The following is a 27,649-nucleotide window of genomic DNA, read 5'->3' as shown; positions in this document are numbered from 1 at the left end:
CATCTTTACATGATATTGGGTATAGCAACAATACGATAAGAAACCAATGTACTTTCAAACCAATTATAGGAACTAATAGTCTTGATAATAATCCTGAACCAAAGACCTTTACCAAAGAGAAATTACCACGCCGAAATTGGAACAAAAAATAAACTCATCAAAAGAAGGAAATTGAAACGGCTATTTTCATAGCCACAAATCTTATAAAAGCATTATTGTGTGTGTCTTTATATATATATATATATCTATATATATATATCTATATATATATATATATATATATATATATATATATATATATATATATATATATATATATATATATATATATATATATATATATATATATACACACACACACACACACACATTTGACCTTAGTATTTGCAAGAAGGGTTCTCAAGTCTTGAATACTATTTTTTAGTATTCAAGACTTGAGAACCCTCCTTGAAAATAGTAAGATGAAAAGATTAATGTACATTGTTAACCTTTAAAATTCTCTAGGAGGCTGAAAAGTGACTCTTAAGTTGAAGTTGTGTTACAAAGAAAGAAGAGGCTAAAATAAAATTCTTAACATTATTTATTTTAATAAAATAATTTTAATAAAATAATTTTATTAAAATAATTTTAATAAAATAGTAAAAATAAATAACTATTAAACTAGTTTTAATTATATAACATTTGATACTTAAAATAAAAACTTACTAAATTTCATTTGGTTTTCACTTTATTAATCATTGCATCTCTCCATCATGCTGCAATATAGTTTCAATGCAAGAATATGTTTTTAATGACATTTGTTGCTATAAAAATAATGTTTTTAAAAGAATATATTTTAAAAGAATATGTTTTTAATGACATATGTGGCTATGAAAAAAACCTTTTCTAATGTCTATTTTTTACCTAAACTATTCAGTGGAGTTCAAAGTTCCTTTCTTGATTTCTTTTCTTAATGAATTTGTTCTTTTGTTCTTAGACTTGATTTTATGCAAGTTTACAAGGTCCTTTGGATAGGAAAATGAGCGAACACGAATATAAAGAGTTAAAAGATGGTCTAGAAGATTGAGAGACATTTCTTTAGATACTTTGGTAGAAGAAACATTGCAAATTTTTGAGAAGCGAGATAAAACCCCAACATCTTGAAGTAACTCTGCAGTCATCTTGCTGCAGTCAACATTTTCACTTAAAATTTTTGTTGATTTTCTGAATGCTATTTCTGCTATTTTAAATAGTGACCTAGCATCAAAAGATATAGACCAAACACCACCTTGATTTTTTAAACTAGTAACTTTTTTATTAGTATCATGATTATACTCATCAATATAATCAGAATCATTTTCTACAATTTTTCCAGCCATCAGAATTGAGAGTGTTTCTTGACAAAATCTGGTTTGCCAACTTTTTGAATAACGTATCCTTCGATAAAAAGTGCTAAATACATACCCACCCAAATATTCAATTAAATTTTTTTCTTTATCTGTAAACTTAATTTCATCATCAATAACTAAAACTGAGGTGGCATTTTTAGACTTAGTCAAGTGAGTCAAAATGTGATTTGCAAGGTCATATCCTACAAGAGTTGAGGTTTTATCTGCGAGATTTTTCATAAAACCTTACTGACCAGCAACTTTGTAAAATTGTGGATAAAAAACTTCCGCATCACCATTAAAATTTTCAGTAACTTCCTTTATTAGATCAAATGAATGCTTTGCATCATCTTCAGAGAAACTGTACCTTGAAAGCTCATCTCTGATATATGGAGGGTAACAAAGATCATTTTACACAAATTTAATGCTTTTTTAATGAAAGTTATGAACTCGTCTGCAGTACGCGCACGCTTAATATCAGTTGTTGCATTTGTTTGCAGTGTTGAAGAGTCAATCTTAGAGTGATGTGTTGTTATGTGGCGTTTGAGTCCTTTCTCTGATTTGCATTTTTTCACACACTGCACAGTGGGACCATATCGAGTTTTTTGTGCCAAAATTATTTTCGTAGTTTTCTTGATTAGAATAGCTATATTTATATATAAAATGCATAAATAAAGTAGTAAACATGTAGTTATATAATATAAAAAAAAATAATAAAAAAATTAATTATTTTGGTGAAAAATACGAAATATTTTTAATGGACAAGACAACTTTTATCAGTGTAAACATTAAAAATATTCCTTTTCAATGCATGTATTTGTCATAAAATAACTTTTTTAGATTTATATTTACAAAACTTATATATTATAACAGTAATGAAAGATTTTGTAGGTACTCTTTGTGTACAAAACATTTTTTTTACATGTTCAGTATTTCTCATCAACTGACCATTAACCGAAGACCAATATTTTGTTATAACTTTTTTTATTGCAAAAAGTTGCAAAATATTTATGTTGCATGGCTATTTACATACATTTATCATGAGATTTACATAGTTAAATGTTTGGAGGATATTGGAGGATGGTTTATCTGATACCTAATAGTAAAGGTTAGTAGCAAAAAAAATATCGAAAACTGTCTGTTTTCGATTCATAAAAACTAATTATTACATTTATGTTAAATTGTTTTTAAAAGCCTGAGCGAAAAAAACATTCTTAATTAAAATAATATAGTTCAAAATGAAAGTCAGAAAAGTTAATTTAAAGCAATAGTAGCGTAAAAAAGTTGATAATAAAAAAAAAAATGCAAATTAGCGTTTTGGAACACATGTCAAATTAACGTGTAAATATCCGCATAAAATTACGCTTAAATTAATATTTAATGTTTTTTTAACCAGATACTTTCTCTAATAAACATGTCTTCACCATTATGACAAATTTTCACCGTGAAATGCTCATCTAGCACACTCTGTCCCACTGTACACTGCTGTTAAGTTAAAGTGCGTGAAACGCTTCCATTCTCAATTTCTGTAAGAAAAGCATCGACATCATTAAGAAACTTACTTTTTTCAAAAAAAACGTCTGATTCTAGATCTAATATAAGAGAATCAATGGACTGTTCCTCTCCAAAGTTTGCTATTTTTTAGATTTTTGTGCACTTATTGGTAGTCTGGGCACAATAAATAAACTATTTTCTGTTAAAAAACAAAAGAATATTGCGAAAACGGCCCAACTGGCCGGACTATGCGTTATTATGACCATGGTAAACTTAGATATGTTAGACTTAGATTTCCTGCTTTCTTTTCTATAAATATAGATAATAAATTACTTCCTAATGAAAAACGAGTTTTCAAAAAGCAAATTTTTACAAAGAAAAACCTTGAATCTTTTAAAGAACAATTATCTTTAATTGATTGGAGCTTTAATAACGCCTCTGATAATACAAACTTAGTTTAAAACTCCTTTTTTAAAACTTTCTATGATATTTACGACACTAATTTCCCTGAAGTTAATTTAAATCTCAAAGCTAAAAGTATTAAATCGCTTGGATTACAAAGGGTTTGCGTAAGTCTTCAAAAATTAAACAAAAATTTTACATTAATTACTTAAAATGTAAAACAAATGAAAATAAAATTATATATAAAAATTACGCTAAACTTTTTGAAAGCCTCAAAAAAAAAAAAAAAATTTATTTAAATTTACTAGATAAATATAAATTAAATTTTAAACGCACTTGGTTTATAATAAGAGAAATTGCTGGCAGCAAAAAAGTACATCTCACCCTTTGCCAAACATTGTTAAACATAATAATGAATTTGTTGGACCAAATCTTGCAAAAAACATTCCTATAGCAAACAGTTTAATAAATGATCTATGTTTCCCTCTAAACTCTTACTTGAACTCTTTTGAAGAGTTTGAAATTGCATTTAAAATGTTGAAATCTAAGAAAGCAGTAGGCCCTGATGGTATTAACGGCAACATTATTGTAAGTTCATTTGATGTTTTAAAAGATATACTCTTTAAGATTTTTTCAATATCAGTTAAACAGGGAATTTTTCCACAAGCTCTAAAATTAGCAAACGTCATACCAATATTAAAAGGTGGTGATATTGAGAATATAAGTAACTATCGTCCAATTTCACTACTTTCTGTATTCTCTAAAGTTTTATAAAGAATTTTGTACTATAAAATTTATAATCATCTTACTATAAACAATTTATTATACAGCAATCAATATGGATTCCAAAAAAACAATTCCACTGAACATGCCATTTTACAATTTACAAGAAATATATCTGACTCATTTGAAAATTCTCAATTTACTTTAGTTGTTTTCATTGACTTGGCAAAAGGTTTTGATACTACTGATCACAAAATTCTTGTGAAAAAGGTGGAGTGGTACAAAATTACTGGAAATATATTATTTTGGCTTAAAAGTTACCTAAATAATCGGAAACAATTTATTTATGCGGATAATAACGTATCATCTAATTTGTTAAATATTTCATGTAGAGTTCCTCAAGGATCCATATTAGGACCCCTCCTATTTCTAATATATATGGTAGCATGCCTTATAAATTTCAAGGACCGTTTTGCTCACGCCAAGCCTCTTTTATATGATATGAAAGCACTCAGTATATATGAGTTAAATGTTTTCAATAATCACCCGTTTCTTTTCGCAACTTGTATTTACAAAGAGATAGAAATAAATATATTTTAAGGAACGATAATTTAATTCGACAACCATTTTCTCAAACTAATTTTGGAAAACTTTTTATTTCATTTCGCGGACCATTTTCATGGAATAGTTTAGTTCTAAATACTTCTAAAGATTTTTCTCAAGAGTGTAATTTTGATTCTTTTAAACAAAATCTTGTGAAAATCGCTTATCTATATTAGTATATGTAGGGGAAAGTGGGGTAATATGGGATACTTAATTTTAACGATCTATAAAAATGAAATTTTAAAAATTAATGTTGTTGCTAATAGTCAGTTAGTTTCAATAGCTATCAAATATCATTTCTGTAAAAGATAAGTCTAAAAGCTTCAATATACTTTGAGAAAATTTAATAAACAGAAAATGTTTGGGTATCCCATATTACCCTCAAGGGTGGGGTAATAAAAAAAAAAAAAAAAAATGATTATTAATTAAATGATTATGAAAAAAATATGGGATGGTATCCCAATTACCCCCATTTAGGTATCTCATATTACCCCACTATATAGCACACTTCTAATTTTGTTTTTTTTTATGTACCACATGGAATGGAAAACCCTTAAAAGGTCTTTTATGTTTAATAATTGGTCAGTTACTAATTAAATTCTGAATATAGTAAGATAGTTTACCTTTTTAGACTATTTTGGCCTCCTGTAACAAAGTCGATGTTATGTAAGGTTTACTGGTGAAAACTTGCAAGAATTTTTTAGACGCAAATAATTCGAAAGAGAACAACTTATACTTGCGGAAGTAACCTCCTGCCATTAGCCTCGTTTCCAATTCAACAAATACTTTATAGCACTGACCTATAAGTAGATAATAGTATCCCATAATACCCACTATCCCATATTACCCAACTTTCCCCTATATATTTAATGCATATTCTTTTTTATTTATTTTTTTGTTTGTTTTTTTATCCAAAAGCAATTAGCGGTTTCTCTGTGACAAGACCTGAGTCTTGTCTCAGAGAAACGGATACTCAAAGTCTTCTATGAGTATCCGCGTTCTTTATATTTATTTTTATTATTTATTTTTTAACGATATCTTGACTCGTTAACTTTTATTATTTTAATCAAGTTTTGTTTATTTAAATGGTAATAAATATTGTAGTAAAGAACAACAACAACAACAACAAAAAAGATATAATCCTGTATATAATACACATGCACTTTTTTTTACACATACACTTTCATGAAAATTAAAGTGTAAACCTATCATCTCTTGTTTGTCACTTTAATCATTTGCAACGAATGCAAGTTGCTAATCATTAGCACGTCTCTTTTGTCTTTCCATTTAGCAACCACTACATCCTCTCTGCTTCTGCTTATAACGTCTCCCTGTTTCAGTTTTGATTTTGTACATTCTTTTGGATTTAACTTTCGGTCAGTTCTTAAAGTATCACAAATGTATGTTTTTTGATTTATCATGTGCTTTGTTAACTCAAAGGAATTGTTAAAGTTGTTGGTGTACAGGTGATAACCTTTTCCAAGAAATTTTTCCATCAAGTCTAAAAAAATAGCTCCCGTTAGACCCAACAAATGTTTACCGAGAGTATTCTCGCCAGAGAAGATTTTTACTTTTAGTACAATACCATCTGATTCGCAAAGCTCATAGAACTTGATACCATACTTATGTCTTTTATTTTTCACATACTGCCTAAATACAAGACGTTCCTTCCAAAGCCTCATTGACTCATCGATTGATATATTTTTATTAGGACAGTAGATGTTATCCATTGTACTTATTTAAGTGATCGAGAAGTCCAATAATTTTACACAAGCGTCCACCACCTGAATCTTCATTGTTGATAAAATGCCAAAACCGTAACATTAGTTGGAATTTGTTTCGTGGCATTATTCTAGAAAATAAGGGAACTCTATAGAGACTGTTCTTAGACCAATAGTGTTCTAAAGATGACATTTTGACCCACCCTATATTAAGAAGAACTCCAAGAAACTGCCGCATATCTTCTGAATTTATTGATTTCCAATCATTAAAACGTAAGATTCTTCTGAGGGGAAGCTGCTTATTTATTTCTTGCGTTGCGTAGGGATTAGTTTCAACTACCATAGTATTTATGAGCTCTTCTTTAACAAAAAGTCTAAAGAAATCTAATTGTTTCTTGCTCTCCATGTTTATATTCAAACCAGGATTGTCAGTAAATTGAATTTGTTTTACAATATTCGGCTCATCTTTCTATTGGTTTGAATTTATAGATGGATTTGTTTCAGAAGTTGTTTTGCCAGGCAAAATATAACTTATAAGATCTACCTGTTGAGCTTTGTTTTGATTTTGTCTATAAGCAAGACCACCCGTTGTTCTAGCTCTTTTCGGCGGCATTAAAAAATCTTCTGCAGTGGCTGCTAGATGAACGTCTGTAAACTGATTGCCATTACTTTCTTCAGTGTTATTATCTTGATTAACCTGATTCTGATACAGTTAAGCTTGAAGACGTAGTAGTATAAGCGAAAAATAAATCCGAATCTTCAATATCATCATCTTCACTATCCTCACCATCCTCCATAATCATATGTGCTGATCCAATTGTGGAATATCTGTGTTGAGCTAATATGAGATAAATTTATAAATTATCTATTTATAAAAAAGAAATTACTTATCGATAAAACACATTAATTAGTATACTGTGTAAAAAAATTCGAAGTGCACACTAAAATGTTTTTTAATATATTAAAAAACATTTTGTAAACGTTGTGTAAATCAAATTTTTTTTACATTTTTAATAACATGGAGTATAATGTAGTTATCAAATATATTTTAGCTTCTAGTCTAAAAAACACAACAATTTAGAATTAAGAAAACAAAATATAAATTACCTTTTTTACTCATGATAACTCCCAATGTGCATGTGCATCTGCAAAAAAATTGAAACACTCTAATAATATTGCATCAAATAAGCTACATTACTATACATTTTCAAGATGTAATTGAGAACTTGAAAGTTGTAATTAAGAAAAGTAAGATGCAATTGAGAATTACAACATTTAGAAGTTACAATATGTAATTAAGAAACACAAAATGTAATTAAGAAATTTTAAAATGTAATTGAGAAACCCAACATGTAAATAAGATCGCAATATGTAATTGGAAAAACAAAAGTTTTTGTAAAAAGAAATCGTAATATGAAAATGAGAATACATTATTTATAATGGCAAATTCACAATGTAAGGTTAAAGGTCATTATAAAAAATCTTCTTGTACATGCATTTTAATAAGTTAATAATATCAAATTTAGCATTTGTATGCACCAGCAATACAGTAATACAGTAACGGCATTGAAAGGTCATTGTGTTATTTATCAATACACTATAAACAGAAAGTCAATTTATAGTGTATTGACACCCGTGCATTTGTTTCACTAACTTTGTTTACATCCACTTTTGGAACAACCAGAACCACCTTGTCCAATTTGTAGACATGAAATACATACAACCGAATAAGTTGAAAGAAAACATTATGTTTTATCTTCATCGAATGAGTTTTTGAATGAACTGAGAGAAATGACGACCCAATTGTCATTTTGCGACTCTGGCGCAAATTTTAGGTGTCAAATGTAAGACAGCATAAATTGGGTCCTTAGCGGAAATTTAAACTTCCTTGGAAGATATGGAGTTACCGCCAACCACAAATCCCTTTTTCATCACTTTTTTATTTTATTGATAATATATTATTTTTATGTATTGAAAACCAACCCATGTGGCCACCTTGGCCAATTTAGGATCAAACCTAATATTACAAGGTAAACTAATGCAACAAAATTAAAAATACAAATAACTTCTTTCTGATAATCTATATTTTAAATATTTCTCAATTACAACTTTTATCTTCTCAATTACATCTAACAATTTCTTATTTACAACTTTCATGTTCTAAATTACATCTCACGTTTCTCAATTACAACTTTCATCTTCTAAATTACATCTAACGTTTCTTAATTACATCTTCCATGTTCTAAATTACATCTAACGTTTCTTAATTACAACTTTCAAGTTCTCAATTACATCTTGATGAGGTGTAGTCACCGCAATGAGTTATACTCATTACGGTGTTACGAGTAAACTCGTACTTCGGCACTGGAGAAAAAAATTTCTCCATTGCCAAAGTACGAGTATACTCGTAGTGCTTATTTTTTTCCAGTTATATTCAGAATAAAAAATACTATAGAATTATTTTAGATTAAGAATATTTTATTTATTGAAATGCTGATATTTAGCCTAGGCAATGAGAATGAAATTGCGAAAAACAGCCTCGGCAAAAATATCATTGCAGACATGATGGCTCGGCAAAGAAACAAAACATAGTTTAAAATAGCTCGGTAGCAAACGTGTTAACTTTTTTATATTTATAATTATGAAAATACAAAAATATACATAAAAAATAATACTTAATAGCAAATTTAAGATTTTATTGCGATAAAACATTTCTCAAAAAGTATAACTTTTTGAACAGTTCCCAGGCTCCTATTTGGTCATACTCTTAGTCAGGTTTTTTCTAGATTTTTAAACTACAAAAAGTACATTTTGAAGGTGATATTTATCTCTAGTAGCTGAAATAAAATCTTTAATGATTTTAATGTTTCTTTCTGCACCATCATTTACGACAGATATGGTTTTGATCCATAGGGGAGAGTGGGGAGAAATGGTCCACCGTTTTTACTTTTTTACTAAAAGTTACATAAAAACATAATTAACAACAACTCAGTGATGTTTGTTATATTTCTCAATAGAGTAACCATTTATTTCAAAATATAGTCTATAAAAAAATAAAAATTATCATACATAAGAAAAAATAAAAAATAAAAAAACAACACCCCAATATGGGCAGGATTAGACCACTTGTGGGGAAAAATAGACCGACTTCGAAAAATGTGTTGACATTAAATTTATTGAACGCTGTAGCCCGTGCCAGTGATGTGGCTTCTGGCTGTCTGAGTGAAAGTTCTGGATGGCGTCTCATAAAACCAAAAAGCCACTCTCTTCCGGCCATTGAATTGGTGATCCATGACGCAGGGCATTTTATGTTATTCACTGTAGTCATTTCAAGGGCAAGAGCAAGAGCACGAGCATTTTTTTTGTTATGCTATAAACATATTTGAGCACCTGGCCAGGAATGTTGCTAAACAATTCTATTGCTTTACAGTAAATATCAGACTGTGCTGATAGTTTAGACACAGGCTAGTTTGTTTACTTTTTGCTTTTATAATGTTGTTAATCAGTGTTGATCAGGCAACGTTAAATTCTTTTGCCGCTTGTCGAACTGTCATGTCCTTCTCAACAGTAGTTACAGCATTTATCATAACTGACTCTGGCACTTTGCCTTTGTCAATTTTCCTTATGTAAACTTGAGGCATTATTACCTGAAAAAAGAAGAAAAAAAATTTGTCATTAACTATGTTTTGACTTTTAAAAATCTAGATTAGACTTAAAATAGAACCAGCATTAATAATTAACAGATTTATTACAGTAAAGATAAGACATACATCTACATAGATTCAAAATGCTAATTATAAGCATATCATCCCTATAGAAATCTACTGCCAATTATGAATCAAATGAATGGGGAGAAACAGACCTCTTGTGCACCATTTCTCCCCACTGGTACCTGAATTGGTTAAAACACTATAAAATTTTTATTTATTGAACTTGTAGGACAAAAATTATAAATTATTATAAAGAAATGTTGGTTTTACAATAATACAAACTTACCTTGAATTCTGATGTAGATCCAATAAAATATAGACGTGCAAACTGGTTAAGAAAATACTTGTTTTGTGACTAAAATATTTCCGTATGCAAATAAAAAACGTGCACAAGAATTAAGGAAAAGAAAATGGTTTTTTAAAAACATCTCATGTTACGGAAGTTCTTTTATTTTGGTCCAAAACAATATGGTCCACTAGTTTTGAAAATAGCAAGGGGTGTCCATTTCTCCCCACTGTCCATTTCTCCCCACTCTCCCCTACAATAAAATTTAGCAACTGAGGATGGTTATAAACATAATAGTATTTAGACTATTATTGAGCCATTCTTTTATACTTGCTCTTGATATTTTAAAATGTTTGAAGAGAAGGTAGCTTTGTGGTCAGGTAGGTAGCTCTGTGGTCAGGTAAATCAGCTTAGGTAGCTCTGTAGTCTCTCCAATTTGTACATTTGATGGTTTACAACGCTGAAATTCATTTGACTCTTCAAACTCAATCAGAGCAAACAGCATTTTTATCTTTGTTTTAGAAGGAACTTCTTTATACTTAAAGAACAAAACACAGAGTTGCGGAGTTAAGTACTATCTATAGCGTCCCATGCTGATAAGCAAAGCATTTCCAATCTTCTTATTAACTTTTCTCAATGCATAGGCTATCTGGATAGCTTTCAAATCATTTTAGGAAGCCAGAAATCCGAAAAAACTTTTCAAAAATCATGGAACATAACAAATTGCACTAAACAAACTTGCATCCTTTAACTGCAGCACTTCTTTTTCTGTCAAGATGTTACTGATATCTTTGATCATGTAAAAAGTCAGGATGTAGATCACATCTGCTAAAAACCTTGCCTCATGGCAGACGCAGGTTGATGGAACTTAAAATCTTGTACTTCCGCTCCAAGTAAGAAGTATGCAAGCTTAAAAGCTATACCATAATCATTCCTTGAAAACATCATATCAGTAGTTGCATTAGTCAAAAATGTCTTAGCTTTCTCTACAAGAGTGCGAAGAACAGAGCCAATCTTCAGATCATCTCTTTACCAGTCTAATTTACATAAATTTTTCACTTCATTAACTTTCTCGCAGATTTCAGGTCACTTGTTCTTTAGCTTGACATAAAGAGCTCTTCTCGGACCTTTAGTTTTATCACCAGTAAGAGCAGCCATATAGTAAGATACTTGTACTTCATTTATGTCTCTCCTACACATTATCCACAACATTGGTAATTTCAAAATATCTGTAAGAATTTGGAATGCTCCATTAACTCTGCTTGTATTGCTTGCTATTGTATCACAGCATATACCAATGATCTGCTCTTTACATCCATAATATTTTAAAAGATTGTGCACTTGTTCTGCTTGGTCAACTCTCTTTGAAGAGGGACATTGAACAATACCTAAAAGATGGTCTTCCATGGTATCGTCATTCGGGAAGCTCACTGAGACTGCAAGTTGCTGAACTTTTTGAATAATGTTAAGCCCAGTGGTAATTTGTTTCAACAGTTTGATATCAAAATGAAGAATAAGCCGTCGACCTTTAAGATGATTTGTTATTGAAATCCAATCCAAGTCTTCTTCAAGTTCTACATATTTGAACTTTTTTCTATGAAGTGTGCTTTGTGAAAGCGGTATATTATTAATTTCTATACCTCCAATTTTAAATACTTCACTTAAAATTGCCAGATGAGGTCGTACACCAACATTGAACCTTGTTGCTTGAATAGCATTACATTTAATGAGCTTTTCAACACTCACTGCTAGATTTATCCTGTCTCCAGAATTGCACCTAGGTATCATTTTATAATATTTTTCTAATTATTTTTAATTATATAATTTTCAATAAAGCAGCTTTAGTTTGTGAAAATTATAACTATGTTATTAAAATAATACGATACTTGCGTTTATTACCGTTACCCAGGAAATCTTCTTCCTCGCTGATTTCAGAGTCCTCGTTTGACTTTTCTTGCTCACTGCGGAATTGAATCCCTTGTGTCATGGAGTCATGTGACAACAAAATACCATTGATATCTTTTAAGTTTTTCTGTCTCTCTAACTCTTTATCTCTTAAATTATCTAGATTGTTCTTTCTTCTCCTATTTGCATCCAGTACTCTCCTACTGTAGTCTCCATCGACTTTTGTTCCCATATATCTTTTCCTATCCAACTTCTGGTCTTCATAAAAACTAAAAAATATTAAAATCTGTTAAGACATTTAGAAATAAATTAATAATTGTTCTAGTTTTTCTTGGAAGATGACCAAACCATGGAGGCAATAATATCCTATTACTTAAGTTACTTTAAGTCAGAAAGAAAATCTCACTACTCAAAAAAGTATTACTTAATAAACTTACTTTATATCTTCCAGCTTGGCATCATCTGTTCTCAATCTATCAGCAAGAATATCTTTTTCAAAATTCTAATTCGTGATGTCAAAAAGCTGATAGGATTATGTGAGAAAATTTTTCTCTAACTTTGATTGCTTATCAAGACTGCTGTACCAGTTTAGAGAAGACAATTTAATCAATTTCTTTTATTTTAAATTAAGTTGAATGATTTTGGTCTTTATATTGTACCCAGAAATCACAAATTTCTTGCCAAACACAGCATTATCCCAAATTTTTTTATCCTAGTTACCAAGCAAGAATTATAAGGATCTGTACAAACACCATTTTCACAAACAAGATCCTTGGATTTCAATTTCAATTTGCAACCAATATTAGTAGAAGTAGGTTAGTATTTAACCTGTGACTTGCGAAGGATAAATTGATAGTATCTTAGAATATCACCATTAGATGGAAGCTGTCTCTGGGGTGAATCCCTCAGTGGGTACTTCAATATATAAATATACCTCAACCTTTCTGTATTTCGTCCGTTTTTTCTTATTCTGTCCATTATCATCTTTTTTTTAGCTGTTCTACCCATTTTTTTTATATGAATTTCCAAATAATCAGTTTTTTAACTAGATTTTTATTTCCAACTTTTATTGCAAGTGGAAGAAAGGTTGAAATTACTTTTTGCTTTCCTGTAATTTCTTTCATTAATTCTCAGACGCGTTTTAAGTTATGTGTGTGCTGAGTAAGCAATTTATAATAATAATTTTTTTAGCCTTAAGATTTATTTCACATATTGGATTAGTGTCACAGATTTAGAAAAAATTAGTGTCATAGATTTAGAAAAAAGTTCTTTAAGAATTTAAATTATAAATTATAGATAATGTTTATGTTAACATAAACATTATCCATAACACATTTTTTACACTATTTTAATAAATCTTTTAAAAAAGGAATTATAAAAACTGATGTTTCTGACCATTTTCCCATATTTTCTTCTATTAAACCAGATTATCAAATAAAAAACGAGGGCAGAATGATAATAAAATAGCGAATTGCTAACAATTGTAACTTAAAATCATTCAAAGATCAAATTTTTCATTTCAAATTTTTCATTTTTTCATAAACTTTAATGGTAACATGTTATTATTAAAGTTTTTGTGATTCAAGTCCTGCTGTAAAATTTGATCTTTGAATGATTTTAAGTTACAATTGTTAACAATTCACTATTTTATTGTCATTCTGCCCTCGTTTTTTATTTGATAATCTGATTTAATAGAAAAAAATATGGGAAAAAGATCAGAAACATCAGTTTTCATAATTTCTTTTTTTAGAGATTTATTAAAATAGTTTGCGGTTAATATCAATTAAAGTCGACGAATGGTTTGTAATTCTAGTCGGTCTATCTATTATTGGTATCGTACCCATTTCAAATAAATCTTTATAAAATAAATTTATATTTTGGTTTTCGCTATACTTAAAAACAATTCATATACAGACACTAAAAATATAACTTTCTTTTTCTCTTGACTTGTTTTTTCTATTAGATTGTATTTCAAAAATTTACCAAGATTTTCTGTTCTTCCAAGCCTATAGCAACAGCTGAATAAAATGTTTTTAGAATTTTTGTTTATTAGTTCAATTGTTAAGATCTCTTTATCCGTATCAGAAACACTCATATCGCTTCTAACTTTATAGAAAATATTTTCTTTCAAATAAAAAAAGTACTCCTCTTCCGCGCCTATTATTCTTTCGTTCTAAAAAAATTTCTTTAAAACCTGGGAGAAGGAGATTAGAATTTGATTCAAAATCTATTTTAGAACACCAAGTTTTGGTTACACAAGTCACGTTAAAATAATTGTTGGTGTCGTAAATTAAATAAAATTGTCGTATTATTGTCGTATAAATGTCGTAAATTAAATTTTCAAAGTTCTTTTTTAAACTTCTAATATTCATGAGAATGACATTAAAATTAGGGATGCGCCGAACCCAGTTTTTGTCATAACACCGAATCCGAACGTTCGGCCATGGTATTTTGCCGAATACCGAACGGTTCGGCAACCGAACTATTACTATTTTAAAATAAAAACATTAGTTTCGAAAAATTGTTTTATTAAACATTTAACGTGTTTGTTAAAGCATTAGTAAGAGTTTATAAACTTTGTTTGAAAAATTATAAAGCAACTTTGAAAAGTTGATTTATTATTGCATGGTTGTTTGTGGTGTAAATAAAATAAATGTTAACATTTTTACTTGTAGTGTAAATAAAAATGTTAACGATTTTTTTTCGAAAAAAATAATGGCTGTGGATCGAGTGCCGAAAGTAGGCACTCTAACGAAATTTGCTTATGGTGCCGGAAGCCCGTTTATTGGTTGAAAAAGTCACGTGTCAAAGCAAATTCCGATTTCATATATTTTAAATTCCAATCATTGGGAAAATATTTAAACTATATATTTGAAAAATTTCATTTCATTCATTCTTAAAAGATGTCAACTAGTTTTGCATGCAAAGATACTTTTTTATCATTTGAAGATTTAAAATCAGTTATTAAGAAATATAAAGATTCTCATTTTGTGCAGTTGTGGATTCGTGACTCCAAAACAATTGAAGCTGCTAGAAAAACCATTCCAAGAAAATCTACTATAATAGCTCCATAGATAAAGTATTACTATATAAAGTATTATTGTATACATGGTGGAAAGAAATTTAAAAATAAAGGCAATGAAAAACGTCAAACTTTGTAAGTACTTTTTTTATTTTATAACTTTGTTATTATTAATGAAGAATTTATTATAAATAAAGGTTTAAAAATTAATTGATAACTTATTTATGCATAAACTAGTTGATATGCAAAACTATTTGACATGCAAACATGCAAAACTAGTTGACACCTTTTAAGTATGAATGAAATGAAATTTTTCAAATATGTAGTTCAAATATTTTCACAATGATTGGAATTAAAAATATATGAAGTCGGAATTTGTTTTGAAACGTGACTTTTTCAACCAATAAACGGGTTTCCGGCACTTTAAGCAAATTTCGTTAGAGTTCTGACTTTCGGTGGATAAAATATGGCCAAAAAAAATACAATTATTAAAGTAAGGTAATATAAATAAATGTATATCATATAACATATAGGATAAAATAACACAATATGTAACATGTTGGTTATATTTTAAGATATATTTACACAGTTTAAATTTAAAATGCTTTATTTTTGGTTGAACTTCTTTTTTATAATTTAATAATCATTTTTAATCTTGTAAAAGTATAAAACAATGTCTTCTGAAAAAATGTCTTTTAAAAGTACTGTGTGGAAATACTTTGAAGTTTCTGAGAAAGACATTCATTTTTGTATCTGCCTACTATGCAAAGCAATACTCTCCAGAGGTGGGAATTGTCCAAAAACATTTACCACTAGTGCAATTAGGCGCCATTAAAAAAAAAAAGCACATTGTAGAGTATATATTGGCTGAAAAAGAGTCTGATAAAAAAAAATTATTGAAACATTAATCGTTTCTACATTAAGTGATTCAGAAACAAAAAAACAATTATCATTAGTAGAGAGTATTAATAAAAAAAGGTTGTGGGATATTAATAACCATAGAGCAATCAAGATTTACAATCGTATTGGAGAAATGATGGCGTTGGATATTTAACCATACATAATTGTAGTAGATTTTGGTTTTAGAAAATTAATTGAAGAGACATGCCCTAATTACCAAATACCCAGCAGAAGTTACTTTAGTGACAATATTGTTCCACAAATATATGATAATCTGTTTAATTCAATCTAGAGTAATATATCTGCTGCCAGTTATATCTCCCTTACAACTGATATTTGGAGAGCAAATAGTTCAAATGTTGCCTTCATAAGCATGACAGCACACTGGCTCAATAATGAATTTTCCCAGCAGAGATCAGTACTCAGAGGTATGCATTTTCCAGAAAGTCATACAAGAAAAAATATCAGTGAGTATTTACATAAAGGTTCGCTAAGTTTTGAAATTCCACACACAAAAATGCACATTGTTTTACAAGATAATGCTGCCAATATGGTAGTTGGTGTTAAAGACAGTTGTTTTAAGTCAATGCCATGTTTTATACATACAATACAGTTATGTATACATGACTCAATTTTGTCGCAACAATCTGTGAAAGAAATTTTAGTTTGTTGCAGGCATCTGGCAACACATTTTCACCATTCACCAACAGCAGCAGCAAAATTAGAAGCAGTTCAAGAACAACTTGGTACAAATAAGTATAGGCTAATACAAGATGTTACTACATGATGGAATAGTTCCTACAATATGATTGAAAGGATGCTTGATCAAAGAGTTCCTTTGGCAACTTATACAGTTGATCATGTTACTCAATCAACATTAAATTCATTCCAATGGGGCTTATAAGATAAAGTTTTACATATTTTAGAACCGTTCAAAACTTTAACCGTTAATCTCAGCAAACGTGAAGCATTTTTATCAGATGTTATTCCTTCAAGTATGGCTCTTAAAGTATTTTTTAATCCAGCATTAGTTTGTGAGGCTTTTTTAAGTATAAATACTTTAGTTGAACAAATGTAAGAGTCAGTAGACAAAAGACTGAGTACATTTTTACATGATAAGTATTTATGTCTTTTCACTTTTTGTGACCATAAATATAAATAGTGTATCAAAAAGAAGATGAAAATGTAACAAAAAGTTGGTTAAATGAGCAGATACAAGAAATGCAGCAACATAATTTAGAACTTGAATATTCTGGTTCTGATTGTGAAGAACCCACAGTAAGTGACACAAATGAGGTGTTTTTGAAACCAGCGTATCCAAAATCTAATGAATGTTTTCGGCTAGTATCCAAACTGACAACTATAAATAAATGTGATTCTAATTTTTCAATTACTAAAGATAGCAAAAGGTTTAAAAGATCACACTCTAATGTGCAAATGATCAACATGGAGATTGAAGAGTAATTAAAACTCAATCTTGTAATGGAAAAAGAAATTCCTCTTCTATGGTGGAAAAATTTAAACAAAGTAGCCCAAAGGTTTCTTTCAGTACCACCTTCTTCTGTTGAAAGTGAAAGACTTTTTAGTACAGGTGGCAACATTTATGAACCAAGTAGAAGCAGACTATCACCAAAAAGTGATAAAGAAAACAGACTATCACCAGAAATGCAGTAGTGGTGTAGTGGTAGAGCGCTTGCTTTATAAGCGAGAGGTTCCGAGTTTGATTCCCACCACGTCCCTGGTAGTACCGCGCTCAACTTAATTCTCCGCGCAACAGTCTTGTTCGTCAAGGTTCGTGTTTCGGAGTTATAGAGTTGGGAGAGGGTTATAACCACAAGTAGCCTCCTCATCTGTAGTGACCTTCTTGGCCTTGGGGAGGTGAACTAAAAAAAAAAGAAAAAAAAGTGGTGAAAAATTAATGTTTATGCATTATAACTTGAGGGCATTAAGTGGTAACTGATTTTCATGTTTTTGACATTTTATTTTTCTAAATTTATTGATTTGTGATTATTATTACTATTACATAATACAACTATACAATAATAACAAAATACTTACTTAGAGCGTTATTTTGGAACTCCATAATAAAGTTTTTCCCTAAGTTTGTTTCTTTCAAATAATTTTTATCAGTTAAACCAGTTGAGTAGCAAGCGTGTAAGAAACTTTCTCTGTAGAGAAATTTATTTATTTCATCACAGCAACACGTTTAATAGACTCAAGTTCAATAAAAAAAATTTTTCGTTTAAATTCTTATTTGTTATTTTAAGATTAACAAAAGGTGATTTTATAATATTAGATTTTTGTGATGAACTAAAATAATACTCAATTGATGCAGAGGGGGTATTTAATTTACAATTATTTTAGTCAAGTAATAGTTTTGGTAAATCTGTTATTCCATTTGGTCCGACTAAATTTATTCTGTATTGAAAATAAATAATAAAATTTAAACTAAAACTGTATTAAAATACATTTATAAAATCCTATGTCCTTTTATGTTCAATTGGTACGCATTTTAATAATAAAAACTTTATCCATTTAAACTGTAGCTATGGTACAAATGAGTTAAATTTTATTTATATTTAGGTAAATGTATAATGATTTTTAAATTTGCATAATTGGCCGAGCATTTACTAAGGTTTGGCTGAACCAAACGTTCGGCAAAACAGCCGAACGTTAGGTTTTGCCTAACGTTCGGCGCATCCCTAATTAAAATAATCAATTTTATTATACACTTCTATAAAGTTACTATTTTCATTTGGTTGAAAATAAGAGCATACTAATTCAGGCAAATTAATTTCGTTAAAGTAATTTATGTCTGGATCGGATTCTTCATCCGATTTAAAATCATTAAATTTGAAAAAATTTAAAAGTATTTTCAAAATTATTATTATTTTTCGAATTGATTTTTTATTATTTACTTTTTTTATTTTGTTATAAATAACCGTGAATATACTTTGATTTAAGATGGCTTAGTGATTATTTTATTCTACATAACTTTAGCGAATTTACCTGATGCTCGTAGATCTTTTGCTTGTCAGAAAAGTTGTTTACGAATATTAGTTGTCCTCTCGCTGAAATCTTTGTTTATATACATGTTTTCCTTTCACAATTTCTTTTTTTTTTTTTTGGTATTTTTTAAGAATGTTTTCATGATCTTTAAAATTGAGAAACTTGAAAACAATAGCTCGCTTTCTACGCTCACCTTCTTCGTGTTCTTTTCTTCCAGCACGATGCGCTCTTTCAATTTGTATATCTTCTTTAATATTCAGTTTTTCTCTCAGTAGATTCTTAATCAACTCTTCGCCTTTCTCTTATGTTTCACCTTCGGTTTTCTCAATACCCTCAAATCGCAAGTTATTTCTCCTACTTCAGTCTACTAACTCAGCAATTTTATTCTTTAATGTTTCATTTTCTTCGTTTAAATATTTTTGATTTAGTTAACTCTTTGCATTTTTTTTAGTATTATTTAATGTTTCTTTTATTGTTTCGTATTGTTCACTAACAAACTCGATAGCTTTATTTGTCTCATTAAGTTCACGTTTTAATTCTTTGTTTTCATCTTTTATTAGTTTGCTTTCTAATTTTCGGATTAATTGACTCCTAATTATTTTAAAGTCCTGGTAACAGTGCCGTGGCGTGGTACATTTGGGCCCCCCCCAAATCATTTTTTTGAGCCCTAATTTTGTGGCATCACATTACAGGATATATATGCGTCACATTTTTTCTAAAGGCTAAAAACATCAAAAATAAGACATATAAGTATAGACAAACGTATATGTACGGATAATTATCAGAATAATGTTTGTTATATTATATTGGTAATACTTCAAAACCTGTAATAAATCACATATTCACAATTGTCACAGAAATGACTTGTGGCGAACTTTCATACTTGCAAATTTGTTGATTATCTCCTCATAATTTAATTTTCTTGCCACATCGTTCTCAATTGACAGCATCGCCAGAGAAGACAAGCGGTCATCAACCATTGTTGACCTATAAAAAGTGAAAAGAAATGCATAGAGCTACATCTATTATGTATAAAGTAGCAAGATTAAATATACTGACCTATGAAAAGTCTTAATCAATTTTAGCTTGCTGAAGCTACGTTCAGCACTTGCGACAGTTACTGGTGAGGTAAGGATTATGCGTAACACAATGGCAAGATTTGGATAAGTTTCTTGCAGCTCTTCTTTATAAATGTAATTAAGAAAATCATGTGCAGATTTCATGTGAGTACTTTCTTTCTCCTGTACCACTATGACAAATCGTTTTAATTCCATTTCCAGATCATCCGAATCTATTTCGCCAAGCTTTGCTTGCAAATTTTTGCAATATAAAGACAAAGAATTTTCTTTACAGATTTGAATAAGATTCTCAGAACGGTATAGGAAGTCATAGAGCTCTGTGATACTACTGACTTGTTCAAAACGCTCCTTTACTGATCCCATTGACATATCAAGGAGTGGTAAAAAGAAATCAACTTTAAACTTCTGTTCTAATTGGATGGTGTGAGCTTCATCGGCACACTCGTATGAATGAATCATCTTTTTTTGTCGGGAACGCACTTCTGGAAAAATTTTTGCAATGTCCAACACTTCTGCGATTTCTGATGCTTTCATGTGTGCGTCTGAAAATCCAGTTTCACGATATTGCTGAAGAAATGTATATGTGGCCTTTATTTCACTATCCAAGACATCAAGGGAAGTTGTAGAGGACTGCAGAAGCTTACTTGATTTGTTAATTTGGTATAAAACGTCATACCAAATAACGATTGACAATATGAATGGCCATGTCATCATATATTCCATCAGCGAACATACTTCTGTAGCTGTTGCGCCATCTCTCTTCTCTAGAGCATACACTTCCAATTTTTCTAATGCCTCTAATATCTCTTTCAGGTGATAGCGAAGAGGTTTCACACAGTTTATTCTACTTTCCCATCTGGTATCGGATTGAGGCTTGACAGAAATGGGTATACATGACTTTAAAATATGCCATCGAGCAGGAGATGATGAAAAGAGTGTATACAATCTTGAAAGAACTCCGAAAAAAGTAATTGCACTGTTGGATGACTTTGCACCGTCAACAATGACTAGATTAAGTGAATGGTTTGCACACGGAACATATAGAGCTTTGGGATTCATTTGAAGAAGCCTAGCTTGAACACCCTTTGCCTTTCCTTTCATGTTAGCACCGTTATCATAGGATTGGCCTCGACAGTCAAGAATATTTAATTCCCACTTTTTTGTCTGATCTAGAAAGGCATCCAAAAGCCCTTTTCCAGTGGTATCATCTACCTTGAGATATCCAAAGAAATTTTCAGAAATGTTGATACCTGTCCCAGGAATGCAAACTACTGATCGTAGGATTATGCTCATTTGTTCTTTATGTGAAACGTCTGGCGTACAATCCAAAATAATGGAAAAATATTTCGCTTTCTTTACTTTGGAAAGGTTTTCGGCTTCAATCTCCTTGGCTAACAATTCAATCAACTCATTCTGGGTATCATTGCTCAAATAATGTTCATTAGTTTCTTTCTTCTGAATCCGACGTAAAAGTTCATCGAGCACACTATCATACTTCGCCATCAATTCAAACAACCCAAGAAAGTTTCCATTGTTCTTGGAACCAATGACCTCTTGTGAACCACGGAATCCAAGATTCCTCGCAGAAAGAAATAGAGTGATGTCTAGTAATCGTTCCAATACTGCTCTCCAAAATTTTCGCTCTTTTTGAAGCAACTTGTATTGATGCTCATCAATGGTTGTTTGATTCATTATGCCTGCAATGTTGAATTTGGTAAAATATATAAATATTTATTATATTTAATGACAAAATTTTTTTTAAAACAGTTTACCTTTTCGTAATGTCATCCACTGTTCAAAGCACCTGAGATGTGTACTTCCTGTTTCATGATCATTCAGTTTTTTGGATAAACCTTCCCATGTGTTCATCCCTTGTCGGAATGGTGAATCTGATATACCAAAAAGTTTGCAACAGAAGCAAAAAACTTTATTACTTTTCATAGAATACACAAGCCATGACCGTACAATAGTTTCTCCATTCTTCATCTGTCGTTTATAATAAGTCACTGAAAATCGTCGTCTTTCTTGATTGTGTGGAAAATCTATCTCAATTTGCTTTACACCACGTTCAACAATGTCACACCTCTGTGCATCAGAAACATTTTCTGGCCAATCAGAAGGATCATCACTGAGAAAAAGAAGTGGCAGTGTTGTGGCAGTTGGTATACACTCACAGATTGCCATATTAGAGTCTCCTTCAGCAGACAAACCAAAACAAGAAACAGAATCATTTTCTGCATTGGCTGTAACATCATTATTGGTTTCTGTTATTGCTACTGATTCACCATCAGCTTGAACTGCTGGTTTCAAAAATTGTGTAAGTTTGGGGTACTTAGTTATTACTTCCCTGGCTGCAGCTGCTTCTCTTCTCTTAGCTGCACCACTTTTCACTTTCTTCATTCCAATAATTAATACCTAAAAATAGAACAGATAGTTTTTAAAATTTACTTTTAGGTCCTACTATAGTACTATACCTATTTAATTTATACAAATAAATTAAATGAAAAATAATAATGTCTCCTAAAAATAATAAACTTACCGGCTCAGCTGATTCAGCCACGCTCACTACGAATTTTGAATAATGACGATTGCGTTTCGGTTTAACCAACTACACACACATCATACAGTCAAATGAAGCAACTGACACGCAGAAATCAATATTTCAAATCGTATTTCAACTCACAATTTTTTATTACTATTCTAGAAAGTTATTAAAAAAATTAAAGAAAATACTTTTTAAAATATTATAAAATTTTAAAATGTTGTATTGCTGACGGCCCACCGGGAAATATCCCGGTGTGAAAACTCCATGTGAAATAGGAAAACTCATCTTTAAATAAACTGTTCATTATAATATAAATTTGTCAATCTAGTTTGTTTTATTTACATAATTTTTTGCATGCTATTTATGATATCATAATTTGTATTATAATTTTTATTGGTTTGTAACAATTCTATTTGTCGGTTAATATTTCTCTGTAATGTCTTCAAATTTTGATTTTATATTTATATCCAGAGTTTTAAATTGTTATTTAATCTTTTGAAAATGTAGTATGTTAACTACGAAACATGTCAAGATTAAAAAATTCCGTGTTTTTCATAAAAGTATGAGTAAAAATTTTAGAGTTAAGCTACTATATAGATACAGAAACTAAACAAGGATGTCCATTCTCATCAGTTGTTTTTTTTCACATTAAAATTGTCTTAGTAGCATTTATTTTATTTTATAGTTTGAATATAATTGATAATTATCTGTTAAAATAATAAAATGCCATAAAAATTTTTATCATTTTTTAAAAAACGGGCCCCTTATATCTCGTGGGCCCCCCCCAAATGGGGGGTTTGGGGGGCCTTTGCCACGGCACTGCCTGGTAAAAAATATTATTCGCCTTATTAATTACGATTTAATCCAAATGATTGCATCCAAGACTTAGTTTGGTAGTTTCTTAGTCTGATTTTTATGCAAATGACCTGCGAGAAAACTTCTAAATGGTCTCACGAAACAATTTAGAACTCGGTATTTTTAGAAACTTAAAAGTCTTCAGACTCACTCCATTTAATGATGCTGACAATTTCTGTAATGATTTCTTTACTTTTTGCATCCAGAAGATGAGGAAACGGTAGGTTTGAAAAGGCCTTTTCAACTTGGGAAACAACATTCATTACAGGCAGATTTTTCTCAAAAATTGTCATTTTGAATGTAAGAATTTTTGAAGGATAAAAACAATATTTTAATGAAATTAAAAGTTTTTAATGTTTTAGATTTTAATGTAAGCATTTCTTTCATTTATTTTAAATTTGGTTGTTGTATAAAATGAAAAAATGAAATCTTTCTTTCCCTCAAATTAACTTTTTTTATGAAATAAAAACTTGATTAAATCGATTTATTAATAAATAATCTAGAACTAAACCAGATTAAAAAAACAGAAAAAACAGAAAAAAAAAGACCAAAGACTTTAGAATAAACCAGATTTAAACCAGTTTTTTCTAAATTAAACCAAAACAAAAATTCCAAACCAAACTATAAAAAAACAAACCAGATTTGAGAAACTTGGCTTTAAAAATTACAAGATGGCAACCCTGCTTTTAACTTTTTTGAATAATTACGGCCTGTTTTTTTTCAAATATAAAAATGATTTATGACTTAAAGCAGCGCATAACCAAAACGAGGTTATATATTCACATGAATTTTTAACAAATGAAAAAGATATTTAACTAGTTATTGACCTAAAAATAAGTCAAAGTGTAGTTGCTATGGGGTTTCTAAGGATAAATTTTTTAGTTATCTAAATATAACAGCTTATATCTTTTTGTATTGCCTTTGCTTTTAATCCAAATTTTTAGAGTCTAATCAGTGCTCGAAGTGGAAAAAAAAGTAATGGGATTGTATTTGTTAAAATAAAAATACAATCCCGTCTAATCATTGTTATATATAGAGATTTATAAAAATGTGGGATGGTTTTTTATTTTATAAAAAAGTGACGGGATGGCATCCCGCCGCACTCCGCCCCACTTTGAGCTCTGAGTCTATTCACAAGTGATAAAGGATTAAAATAAGCTTAAAAATTTTTAGTAAAAATTTTTAGTTTTAGAGGAGTACCATCTTAATTTAATTAATTGTGTTGCATCGCTTCCGTAATTGTATTTCACGTAGCGTCACGGTGGGAGGGGGAGGGGGAGAAGGGTGCTATTACAACTTTTTCCAAATTAAAGAAAAAGCGCCGGCCTTAGGAATAGCAACTTTAATTAAATCTCGCGTAAAATTGTAGTTCTCCTCTGGTAGTGTCTTCGTTCTGTGTTCAACATTCAACAACTAAAGTAAACTAATCATCATTCATTATGTCTCCTATAACATCATTAACTAAACCTCTAAAAAGCAATCTTATTTGTATTTATTAACAATAAATTCAAAAGGTCACAATTTAATTTTTTAATTCTTCTAACTTTGACTATGCGTCCATTCGATACCATGCAATTCTTTTTATTTTTAATATCGTGTGGTACCAAACCGATACTGATGGTATCGACATTAGTATATACGTGATACCAGACGATACGAGACCATCCTTCTTGGTATTGACTTACACGATACCGATTATCTAATGCCTATTCAGAATAAGCACATTTTTTTGCCGGTGATTTAAACTTGGATGCTACGTGTTACAAAAAGTTTGTAAATTAAAAAAAACTTTTTAGTTTGTTAATTGAATTTCAACTTATACCTCCCGTTTTTAAGCCTACGCGTACCGTTTTTAAGCATACGCGTACCGTTTTTAAGCCTACGCGTACCATTTTTAAGCCTACGCGAATTAAAAAAACTACTTCGATCGCAATTGATAATATTTTAACTAATAATTTTTTAGATCTGAATCAGAAATATTTGTTACAGATTTCTCTTATCATTTTCCATTCCATTATACTACTCAAGGAGTTTCTATCTAATAACGACAAAGAAGAAAAAATATGTGTTACTAAAATAAATCTGTGTTTTAAAAGACGATATAAACTTAAAAAGAAGCTGTACGAAAAGAGATGGGAAAACTGCTACTCCTCTGCAGACCCAAAGAGCGAGTTTAAAATATTTTCGAATACTTTTCAAAATATTTATGACAATGACTGGCCAAAATTCACTGGAATAAGAAACATACTACCTAAAAAACCCATGGATGACAAATAATTTGATAAAATCATCAAAAAGAAAACAAAAGCTTTATATAAAATTTCTAAAATCTAAATTTAAAATGACGAAAATGCGAACAAAACATATAAATTCGTACAAAACTTATAAATGCGTACAAAACATATGCTAAGCTTTTTCAAAATAATTTGAAACAAACTAAAAGTACTATTCTAACCAGCTAGGTTAAAATAAGTTTGATATCAAGAAAACATGGTATATTATAAATGAAACAACTGCAGTTACTTCATTTATTCTTATATCTTCCATTATATCTTATATCTTTCATTTATTCTTATATCTTCCAAGGAAGAGTGAAAAAGAAGCAAAAGGGATTAATTATTAATTAACAAAATTAACAAATTTGTAAAAAAATATATGTCAAGAATTTAATAAATATTTTGTTAATGTAGGCGCCTCTCTTGCATCTAACATTGTTCAGTCAACTAAAGTTTTTGATGAATACTTGGGAGAGAAACCTGCGACGAACACAATTGGTTGGGGAAGGGGGGTTGATGTTGAAAATTTCATGTATTTTGTACCACATTTGCGTCTCCTAAAAAAAAAGGTCCTTAATTTCTAAGATATTTTAGGACTTTCAGATTCTGATGTGGGGAAAGGGGGAGGGGATACATAGCCCCATTCCCCTTCCCTTTCTCCCTGGATCCGTCACCATTATAGCATTAAAGGCCTAATATATAAGTGGGTTAAAAGTTTTTTAATAGAAAATATTATGTTGCCCTGGAGGAGTCAGGAGCTCCTAATACTTTATGCAGAGTTTCACATGAAACTATCTTGAGACCTTTATTATTTTTAACATATATTAATAATATGAATAAAATATCGTCAATTATGTAATAATTATGTACAATACAAATTTATTCTAGAACCACTCCAATGCAAAAATATTGTTTGAAATAATAAACGCTGAACTAGAAAGCTTTAACCAATTGTTAATAGCTAATAAATTATCATTAAATTTTGAAAAATAAGTTTTACTTTTTTCCATAAAAAAAGTTAATCTACCATTAAAGTTTCCGAAACTGTCAATCAGTAAAAATGATATAAATTGAGTCAATCATACAAAGTTTTTGGGAAAAATATTTGATGAAAACCTATCATGGAAAAACCATATTAGTCTAATCGAAACAAAAATATCTTTTGTTATAAGTATATTATATAAATCAAGGGACTTTCTTGATTATAAATTGCGCAAAATGCTTTAATTCAGTCTTTTTTGTTGACATCTCTCCTACCCAGCGAGGATGCGTCGTCCGGGGGGCACATGTCTGATGTCTTTTAGACGTCTGGACATCCGTAGACGTCAACAGACGTCCCCCAGATGACGCGTGCACACTGGATAATGTAAGATTATTTGGGCTAACACACAAAACTAAACTAATAAGATTACAGAGCTTACAAAACCACGCATGTAAAGCAATAAACTATTTAAAGAGATTAGAATTCCCTTCTCCTGTAATAAAATACATGACTGTCCTAGATGTCTCAAAGCTTCGCTTCAAATATTAATATTTACTAGCTAATCATAACCGTAAAAATTTGAGTCTTTGTAAGTCTGTTTCACACCGACTTTTTCTATACTTTTTCTTTATATATACATTTTAGCTTTCCGGACCCGTAAAATACGGGTTTTTACCAAACCTACCATTTCTATACTTACATATTCCACATCGAAATTTCTTTACCTATTCCTTATTTACTTAAATACTTTTTAGAAAAATAATTCACGC

General features: G+C 30.0%; 2 protein-coding genes across 2 annotated transcripts; both read right to left on the bottom strand.

The window, feature by feature from the left end:
- Positions 1-6,311: 6,311 nt before the first annotated feature.
- On the bottom strand, positions 6,312-6,716 carry LOC136081501 (piggyBac transposable element-derived protein 4-like). Its single transcript, XM_065798822.1, has one exon. It carries the CDS (start codon positions 6,714-6,716, stop codon positions 6,312-6,314), a length of 405 nt encoding a protein of 134 aa, XP_065654894.1.
- Positions 6,717-19,270: 12,554 nt separating this feature from the next.
- LOC136081981 (zinc finger MYM-type protein 1-like) lies at positions 19,271-23,120 on the bottom strand. The gene is made up of 5 exons (XM_065800472.1): positions 22,761-23,120; positions 21,994-22,636; positions 20,202-21,918; positions 19,967-20,129; positions 19,271-19,864 (listed from the first exon to the last, which is right to left on the bottom strand). Exons 2-4 carry the CDS (start codon positions 22,619-22,621, stop codon positions 19,994-19,996), a joined length of 2,481 nt encoding a protein of 826 aa, XP_065656544.1. The 5' UTR covers positions 22,622-22,636; positions 22,761-23,120; the 3' UTR covers positions 19,271-19,864; positions 19,967-19,993.
- Positions 23,121-27,649: the final 4,529 nt, after the last annotated feature.

Source organism: Hydra vulgaris, chromosome 06 (genome assembly GCF_038396675.1).
Source record: "Hydra vulgaris chromosome 06, alternate assembly HydraT2T_AEP".
NCBI classification, from domain to species: domain Eukaryota; kingdom Metazoa; phylum Cnidaria; class Hydrozoa; order Anthoathecata; family Hydridae; genus Hydra; species Hydra vulgaris.
This window is presented reverse-complemented; position numbering and strand designations above follow the sequence as displayed.

Coding starts and splice junctions, on each gene's coding strand:
- LOC136081981 (XM_065800472.1), bottom strand. CDS start 22,621: ATGAAGAAAGTGAAAAGTGGTGCAGCTAAGAGAAGAGAAGCAGCTGCA. Junction 21,919..21,993: donor GTGGATGACATTACGAAAAG/GTAAACTGTTTT, acceptor TCAACATTGCAG/GCATAATGAATCAAACAACC. Junction 20,130..20,201: donor TTGATTAAGACTTTTCATAG/GTCAGTATATTT, acceptor CACTTTTTATAG/GTCAACAATGGTTGATGACC.
- LOC136081501 (XM_065798822.1), bottom strand. CDS start 6,716: ATGGAGAGCAAGAAACAATTAGATTTCTTTAGACTTTTTGTTAAAGAA.